Source organism: Pristis pectinata, chromosome 28 (genome assembly GCF_009764475.1).
Source record: "Pristis pectinata isolate sPriPec2 chromosome 28, sPriPec2.1.pri, whole genome shotgun sequence".
Classification (NCBI taxonomy): Eukaryota; Metazoa; Chordata; class Chondrichthyes; order Rhinopristiformes; family Pristidae; genus Pristis; species Pristis pectinata.
Window position 1 is genome coordinate 27,748,012 of NC_067432.1, and position 22,440 is coordinate 27,770,451.

The 22,440-nt window shown below is 43.9% G+C and overlaps 1 protein-coding gene across 1 annotated transcript in view; it reads right to left on the reverse strand.

Annotated features, from left to right (window-relative positions):
* The window catches only part of cgnl1 (cingulin-like 1), a 137,096-nt gene that overhangs the window by 20,868 nt on the left and 93,788 nt on the right, over nt 1-22,440 (reverse strand). Inside the window, exons 11-14 of the mRNA XM_052040562.1 lie at nt 21,742-21,894; nt 16,929-17,099; nt 9,494-9,655; nt 8,870-8,959 (exon numbers count right to left, since the gene is read on the reverse strand). Of these exons, the coding sequence (XP_051896522.1) occupies nt 8,870-8,959; nt 9,494-9,655; nt 16,929-17,099; nt 21,742-21,894 (576 nt within the window). The remainder of the gene's footprint in view (nt 1-8,869; nt 8,960-9,493; nt 9,656-16,928; nt 17,100-21,741; nt 21,895-22,440) is intronic.

Below are 22,440 nucleotides of genomic sequence, written 5' to 3' on the forward strand. Positions count from 1 at the left end.
AGTAAATTTTTCTTATTACTATCAGACCAAAGGAGCATTTGAAGAAGAAACACTTGACCTTGACCCTGATTATTGGCTGAAGGGAATGTTGGGGAAAATATCTAAAAGACACAGTTGTTTGATATTAGGAATAATATGAAACAGCTTGTAAGACATACAAAATTCATTCGGAATTATATTATTGGAAGTGAAAGGCCAGGAAGTTGATTTTAGAAGGGAATTAACATCTGGTACAAATGAATACAGTTGCATTTATCCTGAGGTTGATAGAAACTTGTACTGGGGTCTGGAATGGAATTTCTTTTTGAAAAGCTTGCCTGGAACTGTAAATACAGAAAAATATTTCTCTCAGAATGTCTCAGTGTTCCTGAGTACATTTCTTTTTAGTTATAACTTCATATTCAAGATTAATGATAATGGCTTTCATGCTTGATTTGTTTACAGAATGGGCTTTTGCAGTCAGTGTAAGTACTTTGAGAGGGTTTGCCAGAACAGCAATGCTGCAATTGGACTGGGACATTCCTCCTTCGTACCACACAGTGTCAAGCTGATCAAATACACTTGCTAAATAAAGCACTGTAACTGCTTCCGAACAAGAGATTCAATGGAATTTCACAAATCTTACAAATCAGCAGATAACTGAATCGCATCAAATTGTGTTAAAACCCTAGCAAAGATTCAAGGAACACACACACGTTTGGTTCCACTTTCGGCAGCCTTGAGTTGTTCAGGTTGGTTGCCAAAAGACTTTGGGAACTATAATTGTGAGGCTAGTCTAAAACATCTGGACCAGTTGGAGAGCAAACTCATTTGTGACAGGCAGCAATTATCCCAAGGATCCCTTTATTCTAACAGATCTTCAAGTTTACTTCTGAGTTAACTGCATTTAAAGCAATTCTTTACTCCCAAATTTATTTCAAATCAAGATGGTTAAGTGTCTGAATTGATGCTAGGTTTCCTTGCTTTAACATCACATACAGCAAAATTCCTTCTCGTTCTGTTTCATTTCATCCATTACTTGGTAATGTTTAGTGGAATAGCTTTCTTTTTTTATTATTTGGCAGACAGTTTTCTCCTGCTTCGTGCCTGGAATGAATTATCCTCTCCAACAGATCGAGAAACGTACCTCAGCTAATCAGAACCTCTCGCAGCCTGAACTGTGCCTTGGATCCATTTGAGTTGAGGTTTCCGAGCACAAAAATACACCCCCTCTACCACGGTGAACCAGACTCAGCTTTAACCCCCAGCTCCCCATTTCCACACAATACATACAGTTGTTCACCAATGTCCAACCCACCCCATTTCATCCTTCTCACCTGCCTTTTACCCCGTCAGAAGTCCTCCCTCTTGCTCTCTCCACCTCTCTGTCACTTCCCACTTTCCCTGCAATTTAAACTCTGCTTTGCACCCCACCGATGCTGTCCGACCTGCTGGGCATTTTCTGTTTTACCAACAACTGTGGAAAGCCAGCTGAATGTTACAGTGCAACTCAAGTATTCGTAAAGCCAGAACTACGACAATCAAACAAGTTGAGACGTACAATGTACAATGAAGGACCCTGGAAGCCGGGAGTGCAAGGCAGTGAGCATAAAAGCAGTGTGAAGATTTACACAGGTACCGAGCAGTTCACTTTAAAAGTCAGGTGGGTTTACATGAGAAAAGTAATAGAGATTTTATTTGAACTTTAAAAAAAATGCTCCAACACTTCTCACTGTGGGAAGGTCACCTAACCTCACACAGGGGGAGAAAATTAACTCCATTTAGCAGCAGTATAATTTTAACTGTCAGCAAAGTCATGGGCCAAATATTTTGACCCTCAAGTTACTGTTTCCAAAAATCCTCCAGCAGTGTTATGTGGAGGACACAAATGAAACAACTGCATTCATTAACGACACCACTGCATAACAGTAAAATGGTGAAAATGGGTTCAGTGGGAAGGCAGCTCCTCGAGGCTGAGAATCCAAAGAGCAAAAAATGTGGAAGAACCAATGGACCGGAGGGCAGACCGGTGGTACCTGACTGCTTTCCCACTGCTGGTGTGAAACAGAGACATTTCAAGAACAGCTCATTCCTGTGTGTGTTGGCCCTTCACAACACATAAAAACAGCTTAGATATTGCAAACCATTAACTAATTTAGGACTATATTCAAACAGTCCCCACAACCAGTTGAAAACCCCCGAGTTAGTAGCTAGACTAATACGGCCTGGATGTGCCTTGCCATGGCTAATATTTGTCTTTGCACAATTCAGATTTGTAGGAGCATCATTGAAATAACTCCAGGGGTTGGCTCTTGCTGTCTCCATTGACAACAGGAGAGTTTTGTATGTGTTATTTTGTCCCTTTGAAGTGACCGTGAAGTACAGAGCAATGGTCAGTGCCCAGGAATTCAGGCAGTGCCGCCACTGTAAACCTCACCCAGGCCAGTGGGTGGAACCGATTGACAGGTTGGACATTTTCAGAGTTGAAAATGCATCATCCAGTGTTGCCTTCCGCGGCTGGGTTCAGTAGACCACTGGCCATAAGGTTATCTGGCCCCTTCACTTGCTTGGATGGGAGCCACTCAGTGTTTGGTAGTGGAGGGAAGGGGGGCTGAGAGACCAGTCGTGGGTGGTGTGAGGAGGGATGGTAAGAGGGGAGAGTAAAATAAAGTTTGGGAAGGGTGGTGCAGTCCAGGGGTTGGATGAAAATCTGGGCAGGAGAGGGGCAGTGCAGTGAAGGTACAACCAAGGATGAAGGTACTTTCACTGCACCGCCCCTGGGACTGCCTGTTATTGTGCACAGAGTGCACAATAACAGGCAGTCCCAGGACTACAGGGTCCAAACTCCTCAGCAATGCTCCAAAAGGAAAGCTGTGTGTGGAATGATGTCCTCCAGCGCCAGGGGTGCAAGGGTGACTGACACCAAGGAGCTGCTGGTTCAATTTCCACAGCAACTTGAAGCGAGTGGAAAATTTCACCATCGGGGCTGCCCAGCCCCGGAAACATCACACAACTGAATTTCTCAGCAAATACAGTTCAATGACAACTTTAAAAGAACTTTCACCACAAGCCACTTCTTGCTCTAGTGCAAACCTTAAACGTAAATAGTCGAGATATCATTCCTACTCCTGAGGTAAATTTTTCGTAGGCTAATCACACCATTCAGCACCAGAATCACCGAAACATCAGTTAGTAAGAATTCAGCAATCCAAGCATTGTCCAAAGGCCACCTTTATCCAAAATTAAAACATTTGATAAAAACTACATACCAAGTGAATGCAATTATTATTTTAAATTCAAAATATAAAGAAAGCAAAGAACAGATTAAAGCATTAGGTAGCCTGGATTGGAACCACTCCATGTTGCAAGAACAGAACACATTCCACATTCTGAAGGTCGGGTCAACTGTTAGGATTTGAATGCCAGCGTTTACTTCCTTTCTTGAATCAAGTGATTAGCTCTCCTCTGAGCTTATTTATTCTGCACTGACTCCATATAATCACTGCCAATAAACGCTGCAGGGACTCAAGCCATCACAACGGAACAAGCTCAAACATTGTTAGCTTTGCCTGGTTTATTTTTCATCCAGGCGATGGGACTTCATTTCCACACTGTCAATGAGTTGCCTCCAACACCTGGTGTCCATGTAGCAGGTGCACAGTTATCAGCGGGGACCTACCAGAGGGCAGGAGCAATGGGAACTGCAGGACTTGCTTATCTTGCCTTCGGTCCATCATTGCCGTGGTAACAGTCCTGTCTCTCACAGCAAAAAGAACACCAGAGTGCAGTGGGGGAACCTCCTCACAGTGAGGAACACCAGGTTGGCAACAAAACACTGGGTTCTCAAAACTGGAGAGGTGGGGTGGGGGGGGGGGTTGGTCGGGGGGGGGGTAGCACTAACAAGCTGCAGTCGCTGGGACTGCAGGTATGGTGGCAAGAGGAAGGCAACAACACAACAGGGAAATTCTGTGAATTCAAGAAGGAGGGGAGAAGTTGTGGTGGAAAGTCTGGGACATTGCTGAAGGAGAAAGGCCACCTCAGCACGAGTAAGTTAAAATGCAAACTGCACCATTTTATTAGCAAAAAGATAAAACAGCTGTAAGCTAAATTGAATAAACGCACTCCCCAGTATTCAATCCGCACCGAAAGCATTTTACAAAGTTAAATCTTGCTTCACCAGATTTGAAGCTCAGACACATTTGGCTGAAAACATCACTTGGACAAACTTTAAAAGGAAATAAATCCCACTTAACAAAATAGCATGTAGTCAGGAAACCAGAAAACATCTGTCATGCATTCCAGATCATCACTTAATGACTTGAGTGAAGATTTTTAGTGTTTATGTGACCTTATGTGCAGCTTGATTCCTGATTCTGCCTGCAAACTAACAGTGAACACACTTCAACTGTAATTCATAGGCAATGAAGCATTTTGTGCATCTGTGTACTTTACAGACTCTCTTCTCCCAGTAATATCCTTCTGTTGTTAACACCATTAAAACTCAGTCTCACCAATAAAAACATTCTGATTGTAATGGGTCAAAAACTAGGGGATCTTATCAATTTGCACAGAGCTTATCAATTTACTGTGAGCTGGGGATTCTGGATTACAATTTTGCAGCTCTCAAAACTATCCTATTCATCTTATAAATTGTAATTTTGTGCATGTGAAGGTCTTCAAAGCATAAACTTTCTTTGCAACTCCAAATATTGGTTGAACAATTTTTAAATAAACCCAAGTGTTTTTGGAGGAAACCCAGATATTGGCAACTCTTCAGGGACTGAACCCTCGCTGTGTGAAGTTTCAAAGAACTATTTAGTGATTAGTGGAGCTCAAGGTCAGCACAACAGAACCTTGCTTCATCCAGCACCCACATACAGCTGAGGTAACTGAACTATGCAAAAGCTGGAACATTTGTTGATTATTCCCATCTGAAGACTGGGCAAAAAGCCTAAGACAAAAGATATTTTTCTCCTGAACAATAAAGTGGAAGACATTCAATGTAAAATATGGCAACCATTATTTTTATACATATTCTAAATATGGTATTGGGTAAAATAATATTAATATAAACATCAAAGGCTGGAAAACCTTCCCTCTGCCAGTCATAGCTATACAATTTCTTCAGAGTTAGCCCTCAGTTTAAATAAGAATCAATATATTAGTTAAGACTAAAAGCCTCTTAAGTACATACACAAGCTCATTTCACATCACTTTCTACAGTTGAGAGGTTTCAGAAGCACTTCCTGAATGGATGGAGTCAATGTCCAGTAACACACACATTCTGCGAGCTTTGAAGGACCACACTCAATGCATGTATATCTGCTGATTTCACTCTAACCAGCAGGAAGGTTCTGTTGTTGATCATTGTCTGCGATCAACAATAATTTTAGGGTTCATAAAGTAATAGTAGTCACCTTGACAGTCTGTGAAGGTTAGAAAAAAATTCTCTCCGTCCTCATTGTGGATCAAATCTCTGTCAACCCAACAGTTTCCAGTGTAGTGCCTGTGTCAGACCAAGTGCCTACCTCCTATGGTAATCCATTGCCATCTAACTATTCTTACACCAAATGTCCTAGGTAATACGGGCAGATCACCACAAAATTTCCACTCAGTGGCACTTGTTGCTGACCTTACTGAAAGTTCTCCATAAAGATCTAGTGAAATTTCAGAAAGCACTGTCAAGGAATGTTGCAAAGGATTACTTCATCAGTAAACAAAATTCAAATCAGTTCAAGTAATTTCCATCAACATCACTGGAGAAGGATGCTTGTGAAGATGTACTGCGTCACCAATGGCAACTTCATGGTATGTGCTAAAATTACGCAGTTACAAAAGTCCCAAAGTCCTTGCCTGTTCTCAGAGTAACAAAGGCAAACTCCAATAGTTTGCCATCATTACCACCAGAATCCTGGACTCTCTCTGTGGGATCCTGCTCTGTAATTTATCTGTTGTGTTTCTCATAGCAGTGATTACATGCCATTGGCTGCAGAGATCTCTGAAGCCATCCAAGACCTGACGCGGAGCTTGGGTTGAGTTCTGATTCAAGCTCACTTTACATATTTTCCAAGGTTCTAGACCCAAGACCTTGTTCTGTCTCTGCATCGTTCTCACGATGTAATCGGAGATTAGGTGCCCGACATTCAGCTGGGTGATACGTCCAACTTCCATTGTAACTCTCATCACATCAGTGAAGGTCACTGTCAGTCAATCAAGACACTACCATAACAGACCAAACTGTCAAACAGATTTATTCTCTGATAGTTATTTAGCAAATATATAAATCTACTATTTACAGAAATCAACCTACAATCCTAACTAAGAAAAATGGTCCATTTACAGAGCATCTTTTTTTTGAACCTCACGATGACCTGAGTGTTTTTAGCCAATTAATTCCATTCAATAGCTGTTATTATGTGTGCAAAGCAAGATCCCACAAACAGTAAAGACAGAGTGACCACTTCTAATCTGATATTGGCGGTGGTGGAGGAACTTCGTAACACTCGCTGAATAGAGTGATGGGTTAATTTGCATTTACATCAGGGCCTTCGATTAGCCACTCATTGGAAGGCTTGTATCTTTAACACAGCAGAATGCAAGATCTGCTGGTACATGCATGGCTGTATTTATGGAAAAGACCATGAAAGAGGAAGGAACAGAGGTATACCTCGATGAGGTGAGATGAAGTGGGATGAGGCTTGTGTGGTGCATGATCACCAGCATAAACCACTTGGGCTGAATGGCCTACTTATCATGTCATAACAGTCCTGGTAAGTTCTATGCAATATATTAACCTAACTCCTAACATGTTTTAACTGCTGGGCAATGATCAGTGAATGTGTACAAGTGGAACATCAAACTTCAACCACTTTTTCGTTAACACATTAGCACAACAACATCCACTGCCAAACCTGCCTCCTTCAAAACCCAGCTTCTGCTCTCCAATGAAGACACAACTTCCATTTTAAAAGAATTTACCCCGAGATATTGTACAGTCAACTATAAATCATGCACATCCACTCAATGTACCAAGAAACAATGAACATTGGCAAAACAAGGAAATGTCATTAAACCATCCAATTTCAATATTCAAAGTGCAACTAGATTATGAATATCAAAAATGGGCACGTAGTTATTTTGAATAGAGTGAACACATTCAGAAAACACACAAGCTGGCAATGCAAAGAAGAATCTCCATACAAGCCAAGATGTAAAATAATCTTCAATTTACAAACTAATGGAAATTAAGTACAATCCAATTTTAAGGGAATTATTATTTTTGTGGAAAAAGAAGCTCAAATCTCTCAACATGCAAAGTCAGGAGGTATAAAAGCCCTTTCCATAATCTCCTGATTTAAAACCTATTGGTGGTGGAGGTTAAAAGGACTCTTTGAATCACATACCAGAAGATCAAATGACAGAAACATGATGTAAAATTCTGTAGCTCGTGAATGGTTTATTCTATAATTTGGCAACTAATCAATGGAAATAAACAGCTCTTAAGCGAGGCATGGAACCCACTGGAGAGATGCTGACTTCGCTGTTTGGACATATTTAAAAATCCCAACTTGCTTGATCGTTCTATACGAGTGAAGAAATTGCTTTCCCTTTGATATATAGTATTTCAAAACAATATTATGCAGGAACAATAAACCTTTAATGTTGTGGGCTAAGCAGTGATTCCGTCTTAAGACAGATTAGATGGGTGGATATAGTCAGTACTTTTGGCTGTGAGACTTGTGTGTAGAAACTTTGCACACAAGAGCATTTAGTGAAAATGGAGCTTGCGAGTAATCAGTAATAATCAGTAACAGAGCTAAATGCCCTGCTCCTGGCTCTGTTACATCAGTGGTAACCCGTCCAGACTGAAACCGATACGGCACTAATGACAACTATAGCCTTCGCCATTCATACTGGTTGCACCATCTTTATTTAAGCACATCTATAACCTATTATTATCAAAGGACTTAAAACTACAGCCAAGTTAGCTAGGTAAGTGTGAAAGTGATACGATCCAACATGTCATTTAAAGGTTATTGAACCCAAAACTGAGGAATTTCACTCTGCTGTTAACCTATTTCACTTTGCTGCAAATAGAAGTAAAGTTTGAGGTAAATGCAACCTGTACTGTGCCCCCTTTTATGTGGCCTTACACAAAGGTACTGCTCACAATGAGCACATTGAGAACAGAGCCACTTTTCTCCACGAGTTGCAGAATAACAATTCTACTTCAAGCTGCCATTCCAGTATCAAGGGTTATGGGACAAGGCAGGATGGGCTAGCGATGATCCAGCTGAATGGCAGAGCAAGCTCTGATGCCAAACTGGATATGTTATTGGGCAGATTTGGATTTTTTTCACACATTTATTAGAGAAGAGCTGGAGCCAGTGAATGTGGGGGCAGTTTACAAAATCCATAAACAAACATATCAGACAACGTGGGTGTTGACAGGTCTATTTATGAGTGAGGCTGTTGGCTGCAGATCTGCACCTTTCCAGCATGTTATACAAGAAATGTTTATTGAACAGCTCACCCATTGACACTGCCTGGTGCAGAAAACATCAACCAACACAGCCGATGGTTTTTGTTTATGGTCACGTCTACACATTATCCCAAACACAATGCAACTTCAAAATACAACAGCAGTTGGGTTACATGGGGAGGAGAATCAATCTACTGACGAGTATTCAATATTAACTCCTGAAGATTTATCAGTTGCTTTTTCAACTTGTTTTTGATTTTATTTGCTGTCCTGTAGAACTTTTTTGCTGGATTGGCTGGCACTATGTTTGCAGCTTTATGTGGCACATTCATATCGCATTGAGTGGACAGCAATTTCAACTGCAGCATGAACAATCCATTACCTAGTCACTTCAAATGGCTCAGTTACCTGCTCTCTGTCTCTATTGATGCGATCTGTCAGGAGGTCTGAATTGTTTCTCTCCTCATCCAGCTCCATCTCCAAATCCGCCAGTTTATCCTGCAAACATAAATCAGGTTGAAGTGGAAATGGACTCGGAAAAACAACCGCTGTTCCCATAAAACAGCTTCCACCTAATATACACAAGTGATGCATTATGTTTCCATATTGGTTCTGGTGTCCATATCCATTCGATTTAGAATTCTTTAGCAGATGTATTGATTTAACTAACAAATACTGCAGAGTGAAGTTACTCCCCAAAAGATATGCAAACTATGTAAGCAATTAAACAGACATCTTTTTGCATAACATATTACTGAAGATATAACAATTTCATTACATTAGCATTCATAACTAACATTTCATTTATTGATTATTTTTTAAATGGTTAGAACAATTTAAACCAAAAATATTTATTCACCCCTTTAAGACAAAACATTTCTTAGGAAGGTCAATTCAACTTTTGATGGTGTGGTTCAGTTGAAAATGAGCCACACAGTCAGGTGTGATCCTGTGACACTTTCAGCTTGTCCCAGATCAGGGTCAAAGCTAAATGTTATGATAAAGTAAAGTTGATCACAAGCTTCTGTTCACCTCCATTTGCTTGACCTGTCGCACTCGATCGTCGACACAATGCGTTTTACTTTCAAGGTCGCGCTCCAGGTCGCTGATGTTCTGCTTCAGCTGCTGGCTCTTCAGAAACGCTTCATCTCGCTCTCGGTAACACTCTTCCAACTGCTCTCGCAGGTGCCGTATCTGTCCCCAAAACACCCCAGACAGAATCAACTGATTACTAAAAAATTATTATATGTGCTGGAAGGTAAATTAAAAATAGAAAATCCTGTCACTGTTGGCCTGTGCAATAAAACAACTTACACAGAAGAGTACAGCACAGGAAGAGGCCCTTCAGCTCACCATGTTTGTGCCGAACGCGACGCTGACTTAAACTAAATCTATTCTGCCTGCACATGATCTGCATCCCTCCATTCCCTGTATATTCATGTGCCTATCTAACAGCCTCTTAAACACCACTTCCTCCAGCAGCCCGTTCCAGGCACCCACCACTGCGTAAAAAAACTTGCCCCACACCTCTCCTTTAACTTTCCCCCTCTCTCCTTAAATACACGTCCTCGTGTACTTGACATTTCTACCCTGGAAAAAAGATCCTGACTAGAAGATTCTACCTCTTCTCTCATCAGAGCTTTATGAATCAAGTGCAATTTTTATAGATTAAAAGTTAATTTTATCTTTGGTTAATTTAATGATTATTGCCATATTATTAACTTCAATATGAAGAAAAAGCTTCTCGTTTTTTTTGAATGACAGCAAAGCTTTGTAACTTAAATAAGTACACACAACAGTCAACCTTGGCTCCATCCAAGAACTTGTGAGTTGTGAGCTGTGAGTTCAAACACCACTCTAAACACGAGCACAGGACCGATCTCTCTGTGCAGAACAGGAGGAGTGCTGCACTGTCAGAGGTGTTAAACCAAGGCCACAGGGACATGTTAAAAGACTGTGTGGCACCATCTGAAGAAGAGCAGTGGAGTTTGCCACGTGCCCTGGTCTACTCATATCATTCCAACAACACCATAAGACATATAAACAGCGATTTAGCTGAACCCTGCGGGACCTGACTGTGTACCACAGCCCTACATTCCCAGCAAAATCATTGTCATAGAATGATAATAGCACAGGAGTGGCCGTTTGGCCCAACGAGTGTGTGCCAGCATCCTACCAGGGCAGTCCTCATCTCTCCCAGTATTTCTGCAGCCAATGTTCCTTACTTCAGACTACGTTAGAGATGTTCAAGATATCTTTAATCAACACTGTCGTCACTGAACGCCATTCCTGTTTCTTCCACTGAAGCACCATCTCAAAATTGCTCAAGAGAATGAAAGACTTACATTCATATAGTGCCTACACATCCTGTTCGGGAAGTCCTAAAGTGCTTCACAAATAATTAACTGCTTTTGAAGTGCAGTCACAATTGTGCTTTGGGAAATGAGGTAGCCAATCAGCGCACAGTAATCTCTCATACACTGCGATGTGACAATGACCCAAAAGATGGTTTCTAGAAAGGATGGTTCAGGACAAATATTGGCCAGGACACCGTAAGGTAACACCCTATTCTTCATGGAAATAGGAGACTTTCATGATCTTTTTAGAGAGCAGACGAGCCCTCAGTTTAACATCATATCCAGAAGAGGGCACCCCCAACACTGCAGCACTCCCTTATTGTTGCACGCCAGCGTCTGCCTGGATGGCAAGTCTCTGGAAGGGGAACTGAACATGGAACGTAACATGGAATACTGGTCTTGCACAAAAAATGTGTGAAGTGCGAAACAATTTCCATAAGCAATATGACATAAAAAAAACAAAATATTTCAATTCTGTTCAAAAAAATGCTGATTCCAACTGCTGAACTGTTGTGCATGTTTTATAGTTTAGGCACAAACGGAAATGCCAAGCACTCAGGCTTCAACCATTTTTGGGGATCCTCTGGGAACAGGCACTGAGCAGCAATGGCAGAGAAGTGGGGAACACAAACCAGTTGGGTCTCTGCTGGGGAAACGATGAATGATTCTTCCCCCAGTGGGGAAATCCCACCTGCGGCCAACAGATGGCAGTAACATGACAAGCCTTCAGAGGAACCTTATTTACACTGATCAGCGCAATTCGCAATTCCATTGAACAGCTCCTCGGCCCCCTGCAAGTACCCCTCATCCACAATCCTCACAGCAATAAAGCATAGGTTTGTTCATTGAAAATTTGAACTGAATTTAAAACAACCACATCCCTGGTCCACCCTGTTCAGATTCCACAACGAATGTGGTGTTTGTGACACAGAGATTAATCAAACCAATCCAGGCGAGCACAGGAAAGGGCAATTACACAGCACATCAGTGACGTGACCTTAGTCAGTGGGACTAGATTGGGCAATGCAAAGTTTGAAAGCAACTGCAGAAAATTTATTTGGAAAAGAATTTTTTTTTTATTTGGGGACATGGGCAGTTTTGGCAAAGCCAGCACAGATTGCCCAACCCAAAGTGCCCTTGGGGAGCTGGCGAGGGTGCTGCCACAGGGCTGCTGGAGGGGGGGGTTCCAAGATTTAGACCCTCATGCTGAAGAAGGAAGGTGATATTTTTCCAAATTAAGATGACCAGAAGCGTTCCCAAGTGCTTGGTGCCTTTGTCGTTCTTGATGGGCACAAGTTTGGGAAATGCTGTTGCCTTGATATTGGTAAGTAAACACAATAGATTTTGAAGAGGGCACACAGAGCAACCAGTGTAACAGTGACAGGAGGGAGTGATTATTCAGGATGGTGGATAGGGTTGCCAATAAGCAGATTGCTTACGGAGAGGATTGAACAGCTTCAACAACAGGCATGGTAGTTGTAGCAGTAGCGTAACGCTATTACAGCGCCAGCAAACCCGGGTTCAATTCCCACCGCTGACTGTAAGGAGTTTGTACGTTCTCCCCGTGTCTGCGTGGGTTTCCTCCGGGTGCTCCGGTTTCCTCCCAGATACCGAAGACGTACGGGTGAGGAAGTTGTGGGCGTGCTATGTAGGCGCCGGAAGCGTGGCGCCGCTTGCGGGCTGCCCCCAGAACACTCTACACAAAAGATGCATTTCACTGTGTGTTTCAATGTACATGTGACTAATAAAGATATCTTATCTTATCACTTATGCAGGCAAGTGGAGAGTTTCCCATCACCCTTCTCATGTAGATGGTGGAAGAGCCATGGAGCATCAGGAGGCAAGTCACCTGCTGCAGGGTGCCCAGCCCCCGACCAGTATGTATCTGGCTCGGTTCAAGTCTAAGGGTTTCCCCTGTGATGTCAATGGTGGAGGAGACATGACATTGAATGTCAGAACAGGCAGTTAGACTCCCCGTTGTTGGAGATGGTCTTTGCCTAGCACTTATATGGTGAGAATGCTTTTGTTCCCATATATCAGCCTGTACCTGAACATCAGTGATTCTTCAGCTAAAGATCATTTTAATTTAAAAATACCTCCAAGTATAAAATCCAATTAGGGTGAATTTAACTCCTGTTGTCGATTTAACATGTGAATTACCAGCGTTTCAAACAACTAACTGGAATTAGAGAGTGGTGGGAACACACCACAGGTCAGGCAGAATCTGTAGGGAGGGAACCAGACTCAGCATTTTGGGGACGATTAGTGCTGCCGGCCTCGGTATTTACTCAGTCCCACGAGGAGAGCAGTGAGTGGGAGGATTTCCAGGCAGGAAATCAGAGCAAGGGCTTCCCACACAGCCAGCACTGCATTTATTTCTGCAAACTGGAATTTGAAGGAAGAGTCAAACCCCATTTAGCCCACATTAAATCCAAGAATGACATTTACTTTTTACTCTTTACTCTTTTTCACAGTAGCTGTTCCACAATTCATTTTCTTTGACTGATTCCTTATTAGGAACAGAGCAGTACTCTTCATAATTCAAATACTTGTACTCCCAGAATATATATGAAATGCTTTGGAACTAGCACCTAGGTTGCTGAGAATTCATCCATCTGTAACCACGTGACCGTCATTGAAATTCGAAACTGCAATATTTTCACTTGCTCTTTCCAAAACAACACAAAGCAGTCCCGGTTGGAAGGGAGGACGGCCAGCTCCTGTATCGGCGTTAAGACAATGGCTCCACAGAAGCTGGGAGAACAGCATTCAGCAGCAGCTTAACACTTTCTCATCCTAACCCAACTCTGCTCTAGCAGCCCAGAACAGGAACCGCATTTTCACCATTGTGAAAATGAACGTTTTACACACCAGCTTAAGCAAGTGCACGGCTTCCTGGAGATTCCATCCAAAGCGACAGGGACCGTACACAACCAGTTTCCGTAACTCTAAGAGACATTATACCCCAGTCAACATGGATCAAGTGATGTGGTAATTCCTGGAACCTGCCTTAAAAAATATTACAAGCATATGTTTCAGGGTGATCAAAGTTTAGTAAAATTTGAAAATTGGGTGATGAATTTTAACAATAAAGTTCTGTCCTGGAAAAGTTTTGGAATGGACACAATTTTAGTTTGGGATGCTGTGAACCAACTGGCGGATGAGAAGGAAGGGGCCATCACTACTGCACCTTCAAACAAATATAGAGTCACAGAGCACAGAAACAAGGCTCTTGTTCGTATCCAAAGGGTTAAACTTACTACTGACCAACAAGCTCAAATTTTTTGCAAAAGTACTGACCAGCAGAATTGAACAGCCATTTATTTAATCGAATTGCTCCAACTCAGACTAGACAGTACTTTGGTTTCTCACATGTGACAGGGTGGAGTGAGAGAGCACTGACGAATGCCGTTCAAAACCTGACAGGCCTGTGCGAAAGCAGGTGACAAGACAGCATTAACAAACTGAAGGTGCTGGAAATCCGAATTCAAAGCACAAAACACTGGAAACACTTAACAGGTCAGGCAGCATCCGTGGAGAGGGAAACAGAGTCAATGAGTCAGTTGAAGACTCTTTGTCAGAGCTGGGAAGAGTTAGCCTTAGGTTGTGGAGGGATGGGAGGACGAGGGAAATATCTCTGATAGGGTGAGGTCGGTGTTGACCTGGGGATAAGCTGCTGATGAAGCCATCTGGTTTATGGATTAGTGAGAGAGGGGAAAACAAAGGAAGGAACTGCAGGTCAGGGCAGCACCAAAGGTCCGATGGACGACGTACAGCAGAACTGGCCTGTTCATGTCACAGAGAACCCAAGGATCCTGAAATTGTTCAAGGAAGGCACAATTTGTCCAGACTGAAGAGGAGGTTGTGTTCCTCAAGCTTACATTGGGCCTCAGTACTGCAGTTCCGGAGGTCACAGACAGATAGGTCAGAATGGGAATGGGATGGAGAATTAAAGTGGCAGGTGACAGGAAGCTTAGGGTCACCTATCACCCTACAGGAACATGACAACTGCAGGGCACCCAGACCAACTGCATGGCACTTCACCTGTTCCGTGTTTGGTTTCTCCAGTGCAGAGGAGACCGCATTGTGAACAGTGAACACAGTGGACTGGATTGATGAAGTATTAGTGGATCTCTGCTTCACCTGGAAGGAGTATTTGGGAAGGGAAGAGTTTAGGGGAGATGTCAGAGGGAGGTTTTTCACCCAGAGGGTGGTTGGTGCGTGGAATGCGCTGCCTGGGGTGGTGGTGGAGGCTGATACGTTGGTCAAGTTCAAGAGGTTGTTAGATAAGCATATGGAGGAATTTAAAATAGAGGGATATGTGGGAGGAAGGGATTAGATAGCCTTAGGTGTGGTTTGAAGGTCGGCACATCATGGTGGGCCGAAGGGCCTGTATTGTGGTGTATTGTTCTATGGTTCTAAAAGGACAGGTATTGCACCTCCTACAGTTGCATGGCAGGTCGGTGAGGAGAGTGGTTGTGGAGAGGGAGGATCGGACCAGGGAGTTGCAGAGAGAATGTTCCCATCAGCATGCTGAAAGGGGAGGGGAAGATGTGTCTGGTGGTGGACAGGAGAAGCTGCACTAAAATATCAGGCAACTGCAACGTGCTGCAGTTCAGGGTCAACTCTGCTTTAACACAGACAACCTCCAGTGGCATCATCACTGGGAGTGTATTCCTCACACTGAGGCTGGCTTTTTACTATCACTTCCTGCCACCATCTGGTTTATCAGGTCATCAAGGACATCTAACACAAAGAGACAAAAATAAAGGTTCAGTTTTTGAATGCTTTTCTAACCTCAGAACAGTGCAGTGTTCTCCGTGAACACGATATCAGCCAAAACTCTGCGGCCCGTGGTTAACGTGCTGCCTGGTCCCCTGTCCGACCAAAGTTGGTGCTGTGGTGGGAGGCAATACCAGCCCAGAGCGGTGACCGCCCGGATCAGACACCGGCCCAAGGCAGTGACTGGCCTGGAGCAGACACACCGGGCCGGAGCAGTGACTGGCCCGGGGCAGGGACCGGCCCGAGGCAGTGACCGGCCCGGAGCAGTGACCGGCCCGGACCGTGGGAGGCAATGAACAGCCGCTGGGACGTCAGACGAATCATCACCCTTTCCAAATGTCTCGGGACATTTCAGACATTTTGAAACAGTTGGAAAAAGTAAATCATTTTTTCAAAATCTTAAATAACATATTTACATAAAAATGCATTTTATTGAAATTAATTCATTCAAATTAAATCCTTTTTACACTGACTCGTGCCACTGCTGGATACGTGATTAGGAAGGACAGACACAGGTGTATCCAGCTCTCAGCTCAGTACGTTGCCAGGGGCCCAGATCTCAAGGGCGAGTCCAGGCTGGAGCCAGTGGTCAGATGCACCCACTCCTGCTCCCCAGCCCGATCTTTTCTCCTGTGCTGTAATGCACGGACACAGACATCTGGAACACACTGACATCTGCATTTCAGCTGGCCAGCGGTTTTGTCCACAACCTCTGGCCAGCCATCTGTCACATACAGTGATCGGTCCTTTCAGAACAAAGCTAGAAAAGTTTTTGCTTTGGAGTTTCACTCTGGATTAAACAAGTTTTTTGAGGAGCTCGGAGGTCTGTCTGTGTTTGCTCAAATTTTGAATGCGTACAATTCTGTCCATCTCCCTCTGACAGAGAACAGGAAGCTCCCAGTAAATCACAAGCAACTGAGGTCACCGGCAGCAAAATTCTGAACGGTTATTTACATGGAAAACCAAAAGCATGCAAAATACAAGTCTAAGAATTTATTTTGACAAAGAAAATTTCGGAGGATTAGCTAGAAAAGTTGACAGTATTTATCTGTAATTAACTCTATTGAAACACCAGGCAGAGGTGGGAACTGGTTTCCCTTCAGAGAGATTTAGGAAAGCCAAGGTTCCATTATTTCCTCAACAAGGTTTAGAGGAAAATACACTCTCTGCCATTGTTATTTTACTAACTAAAAAGTTTTCTATAGTCTTTTTTTTACCAATGTGAGTCTGTGTTGCATTAAGGAAAGAATTTGCTCAACTTTGCAGTGAAATCCTTTGGTTAAAGGCCAGTGGTCAAAGGTTAAATAAACAGAGTTATCTTGCATTACCTCATCCTGCAGTTTCTTGGTTATTATCTGAGATTTCTCAGCCTCCAGGCCTTTAGTTTTCAGCTGCTGCTGCAGAGCGGTCAGCTGACTGCGGCTCTTTTCCTTGCACTCATCAAGTTCCTTCCGCAGATCAAGGCTCGACCTCTGAGAGTCCTTAATCATCTCAGCCATCTGCACAAGGTAACAGCAGTAAAATGAGAATGGGGGAAGGGGGTAAAGAAGCAAAGACACATTTCTTTAAAGGTCCATATTCTACACCAAGCCGAGATTTGAATCACCTTACAGTCCCGTTGTTCAGTCCAGTGTGTCCATACAGAGCCCCTAAGTGAATTATCCACTAGTTCCACTTCACCTTTCTGCTGCCGCCCTGGATTTTTTTCCCTTTAAGTGTATACCCACAGCTTTTTTTATACAACTGGTTTGAAGGCTGCTATGGTTAACATGTGCAATGTTGAAAGCACTATGCAGTGTTGCAAATTTGGGATTCCTCGCCTGCAGTTCTACTGGCCTTGGTGGTGAGGGTGATTTCATGGACAATCGATGTGGTCAGGAGGCAATGGCATCTGTTTCTGGCCTGGGTATTCTGCTGGTAAACAACTTCTTCATCACTGGAATGCCCTGGTTCCAGCTGGCTGCCTTCCAGTAGCTCCCACTGCTTCTGCCGATGTCCCACCAACCCTTGACGTGGCAGAGCTGTCAGCTGACTGCACGCCACGTCCCGGCTCCTGACTGAAACGCTGGAAAATGCCAAGCCGAGCGACATCTTCAACAGCCCTTTAGATGAAGTGGCCACAGCAAAATTCCTGGTCGAGACTGCATGGGCCTCACCAATCGCAGAGAAACTTCCTGTTAGTATCCCAAATGCTCATGGTCAGATTCACCAACGTCACGCTGGGATCCTTCTCCGATCAGTGAGCCGCCCACTCCTTCCCCGCAGCCAGAAGGCTGGCGGGGGATCTGGATGTGGACATGGAACTGCAGCTCTCTCCCTCTGTCTTGTTTGTGTTTTATCAAGCCTTTTGACAGCCCCATTAGGAAGGACATGACTCTAAGGCGGGTGACAATCCCCGACAGCTTGGGTCAAAGCCTTTGCGTCTTACCAAGAGTGGTTAGACAGGTTGGGTCTGTATTCCATGGAGTTTCGAAGAACGAGAGTGACCTTACTCAAACATACAACATCCTAAGGGGGCTTGACAGGGTAGATGTTGGGATGTTTTCACCAGTGGGACAGCCTCACACAAGGGGACATAACTTCAAGATAAGCGGCTGGTCACTTAAAACTGAGGTAACGTAGAAATTTCTTCTCACAGAGGATGGCGAATCTCTGGAATTGTCTGCCCCAGCGGGTGATGGAAGCTGGATCGTTGGAAGTATTTAAAGTGGAGATGGATAAATATTTGATAGATCGAGGAATAGAGGGGTGTGGAGAACTGGCACGGAGAGGAGCTGAGGCCACATAAATCAACCTTGATCACCCTAAATGGCAGGGCAGGCTTGAACATTTATATGGCAGCATTTTTAATACAAGCCATGTTATTCTATTTACAGTACATCAGCATGAGACTGGATTTTCTTTATGCACATTCCTTGAGCGAGCAGCTTCTAGCCCCTCCCTGTGCAATGGCAGACTTCCCGTGCAAACACACATTTCAGAGAGAAACGGGCGATGCTCTTGTCATTTGACGGCCTACCTCTGCTCCTGTTTTCTCGTGTACACGGACGACATCTCCATCTTCCGCTCCGATGCACTGTTGGTCCAATGAGCATCAGCAATGAGTTTGAACTGGCCTTTAAGGCCCAGTTAATGACAACTACACTGAGGAGACCAGTCCGACTGATCCTGTCTCCCCCTCACCGCATGCTGTTCCCTGAAGGCGATGGGAATACGATCCAGAGGAGCTGAAACATGGACCAGGTGGAGCTGACAGCCAAGTTGAAGCAAAACTCGGAATGTGCTCCTTCTCAACCATGGGAAGGGACTGATCGTCAGGTGTGAGGTGCTCCCAGTGTTGTATGTGGCACAGCTGAGGCCCATGCCAGCTCCTGCACTGTACGGACTACCTTCCGGAAACCAGAAACATACGATAGCTGCAGAAACATAATTCCTCCAGAGATGGCTCTCTGTGCGTGGGTGCTTCAAGCTGTGTGTAGAGCCTGGGTTGATGAAAACCAAGTGTCACTATGTGTTGGGGTTCCATCTGTCACTGGTGTTGCAGAGCATGCCTTTCAGATGGACTGTGCCATACTCCTTGTCCATAAGTCAATCAAGCAGTGGTTTGTATGCAAGGTCCCAGAGAAGCTGCAGGAAAAGGAGATGATGGAACCTGAAGATTGGCTCCCCCAAGCAGAGCGTCAACATTCAACGGAAGGTCTCGACATTTTCAAACAAGCACTGAGACAGTGCTTGGCTGCAGGGAAGAAGGGCCTCCCTGTCAGAGTTCCCTTGTACAGCCACAGTCTCAGTGTCACTGCACATTGCCCTAAGATGGCTGTGCTGGGAACAAGTCCCTCATCTGTTTCCCTTTGCGATGTGTGCTTGCCCGGAAAGTCTGCCATTGCACAGGGAGGGGCTGGAAGCTATGTAAAGCCCCTAGGACTGCTTGCTCAAGGAACATATGTAGAGGAAATCCAATGTCGCGCATATGTACTGTAAATAGAATAACATGACTTGCACTAAAAATGCTGACATTGAAATGTTCTGTGTTATATATGCATGGAAATTTGATGAACAGAGTAAATTTTTTGAAATTAAAAAATGCCCTTTTAAATATGATGACAGAGTCTGGTTACACCACTTCCAAACTGTGCACACCAGATCACAGAAACAATTACCCTCATCTCCCCTCTATAGTTCTTCAGCCACCGCCCTCAAGGCACCGACACTCCCACCTCATTACAATCAAAACCTTCTTACTTTCTTGATTAAAACTGCAAACAATTTTAAGCATTTCTCTCAAATCTGCTCCCAATCTCCTCTGCCCTGAAGAGAACAGTTCCCCACATCATTGAAGTCGCTCATCCTTGAAAGTTGACACTGAAGAGCTTGTGTGCAAAAATAGCAAGAATCACAGATTTAACCTCCTTCCACTACTTGGAACAACTCCTTAAATAAATGGGATTAGTATAAATAGGTACAAGGGCTGGCATGGACATGGTGGGCCAAAGGGCCTTGTGCTGTGCTGTCGGACACTATGACGGTGAAATCTTCACAGTACCAGCAAACTGGCCCTCCCACAACCCCACTGTCTGTTGTTTCACACCAAGAGGGTAGTCAGGCAACTGGTAGTCAGGCAACTGGTGCCACCGTCCTGACACTAGGAGATGAAAAAATACAGCCTAATAGGACTGACACTTCCTAAGAATGAAACAATATTCCTTGCTCTACCCACAAGTCCCAACTCTTAGGGATATCATCCAGACCACCGTAACTGTGAGAGCCAGGTTACACTGCCTATTCTTACTGGGCACTCAGGTTTCCTTTAAAGTCCAGTGCCCTGTTGGACATTATACATGACATGTCACCTTCTGAACAAAAGTAAAATGAGGGCACTCAAATGATACTCAAGTATCCTTCTATTACTACTGTGTTCATTTGGCTTGATGATTTCATTATTCGGTAGCTTTTAAATAAATCGACGTTTGTAATTTTATTTTATGTCATCGAGCAGGACTTGCCGCTACTGGTGTTCCGCCAGCATCACCACTGACCGACGTGGCAAGTTTTCCTGATCTGCCTTCACTGCCCGAATCCAGCACACCAATGCCCTCACAGGGGCGGACCGAGTCTGCTCACAAGGCAGCACAGAGAGTGGTGACAACCAACCAGCCAACAATAATTGGCCACTGACCTCAACGGAAGGGTCACCAACCTGAAATATTGCTTCAGTTTCCACTGCTGCCACTTGCCACTTCCAATACTGACCACCTTTATTTCAGATTTCCAACATCTGCAATATTTTGCTTCAGTTAGCCAACTGTCAAACCTGTCAAATCCTTCTACATATCCTTGATATTTAAAGACCCATTAAAAATCAATGGAAGAATAAATCTTAAAAAGTATTAAAAATCAAATAATTGAAATATTTAAAAACAGTTTCAAACAATTAAAACACTTAATCAAAGCAAGTAAATGATCTTGCCTCACTTTCCCCTCATTCTCTCACACATGGACATCAGTTCCCCTGTGACTCCTTTCCCCATTAATCTACAGTAAGGGATGATTTGCAGTGGCCAATTCACCTTCCAACATCAGGGTGTAGGAGGAAACCAGTGAAGCCAGGGAGAGGACGTGCAAACTCCAGACAGACAACACAAAGGATAAAGATCAAACCAGGCCCTCTCACAGCCCAGGTCTAACTCGATCACCCACATTCTGCCCTTCCCTTCCGGACTCTCTGTTTCTGCAACAGGTTTGCCTGATGCAAGTTCAATAGACAGATTCCCCGATGTAACTGGGGAATTCCGTGGTTCGCTCTCCGGAGTTGGAATCCGTAAGGAGTCCAACGTCTGAGGGCAGAGAGGGAATTTCTGGGGAAGGGCAGGCAGCAAGTTCAAGACTTTGTGCATGTGTGCGGAAATCCCAAACTTGCCCCAAACACAGGCAAATTGGTGCAAGACTGGTGGTATTTCACAGCAAGTTGCTGCCCATTGATGTCTAGATAGAAATGAGGTTAAAGTAAGTGCAACATCGCTGTGAAGTTAACTCTTGACAGAGAAGTGTGAAGGTATCTTCCAGCCATGGATTACTAAAGAGTTGCATTAGTATCAACTGAATCATCTGCACTGTGATGAGTGTTGATGTAAAGGCTCCAACCTCCTTCTGAAGCTTTTCAACCATCTTCTCCAACTGCCTTTTCTCATCCTCCATTTCATTCTTCATTTTCTTTAGAAGGTCCTTCTGAACGGTCTCTGTCTGAAATCTTTCATTTAATTCCTGATACTCCTGTGATCTCTTGTTGAAGTTTCTCTGTAAAATGAGAGAGATATTAAGTAACTAAAATTCATCATTAAGTCAAAAGCAATAGCAACTACATCATGAACGACTGCCCATTTGCTTAAAACCTGTTATACCCCTGCAGTTTTCCTGTCCTAATGGCAGGTTATGGATCTGAAACATTGTTTTAGTCTCTGCAGATACGGGCTAATCTGCTCGGTGGTTCTAATGCAGCTTTTTCAAAAACAGCAAAGCTACAGCAGAAGTCAGCTCAGTAAAACAGACTGTAAGATTGCACAGTGAGACCCTGTTGGCTCTGGTCGGTACAAGGAGTCAGCATTTGCCCACACTGGAGCAAAGGTGCTGATCCTGGGACACCTCTGCATTAGACTCCATGTGCAATCCAGTGGAAGCAGCACAAATATCTGTGCATTTGCTAGGGTTTCCTCTGGATGCTCCGGTTTCCTCCCACATTCCAAAGACATATGGGTTAGGAAGTTGTGGGCATGCTATGTTGGCGCTGGAATTGTGGCAACACTTGCAGGCTGCCCCCAGAACACTCTACGCAAAAGATGCATT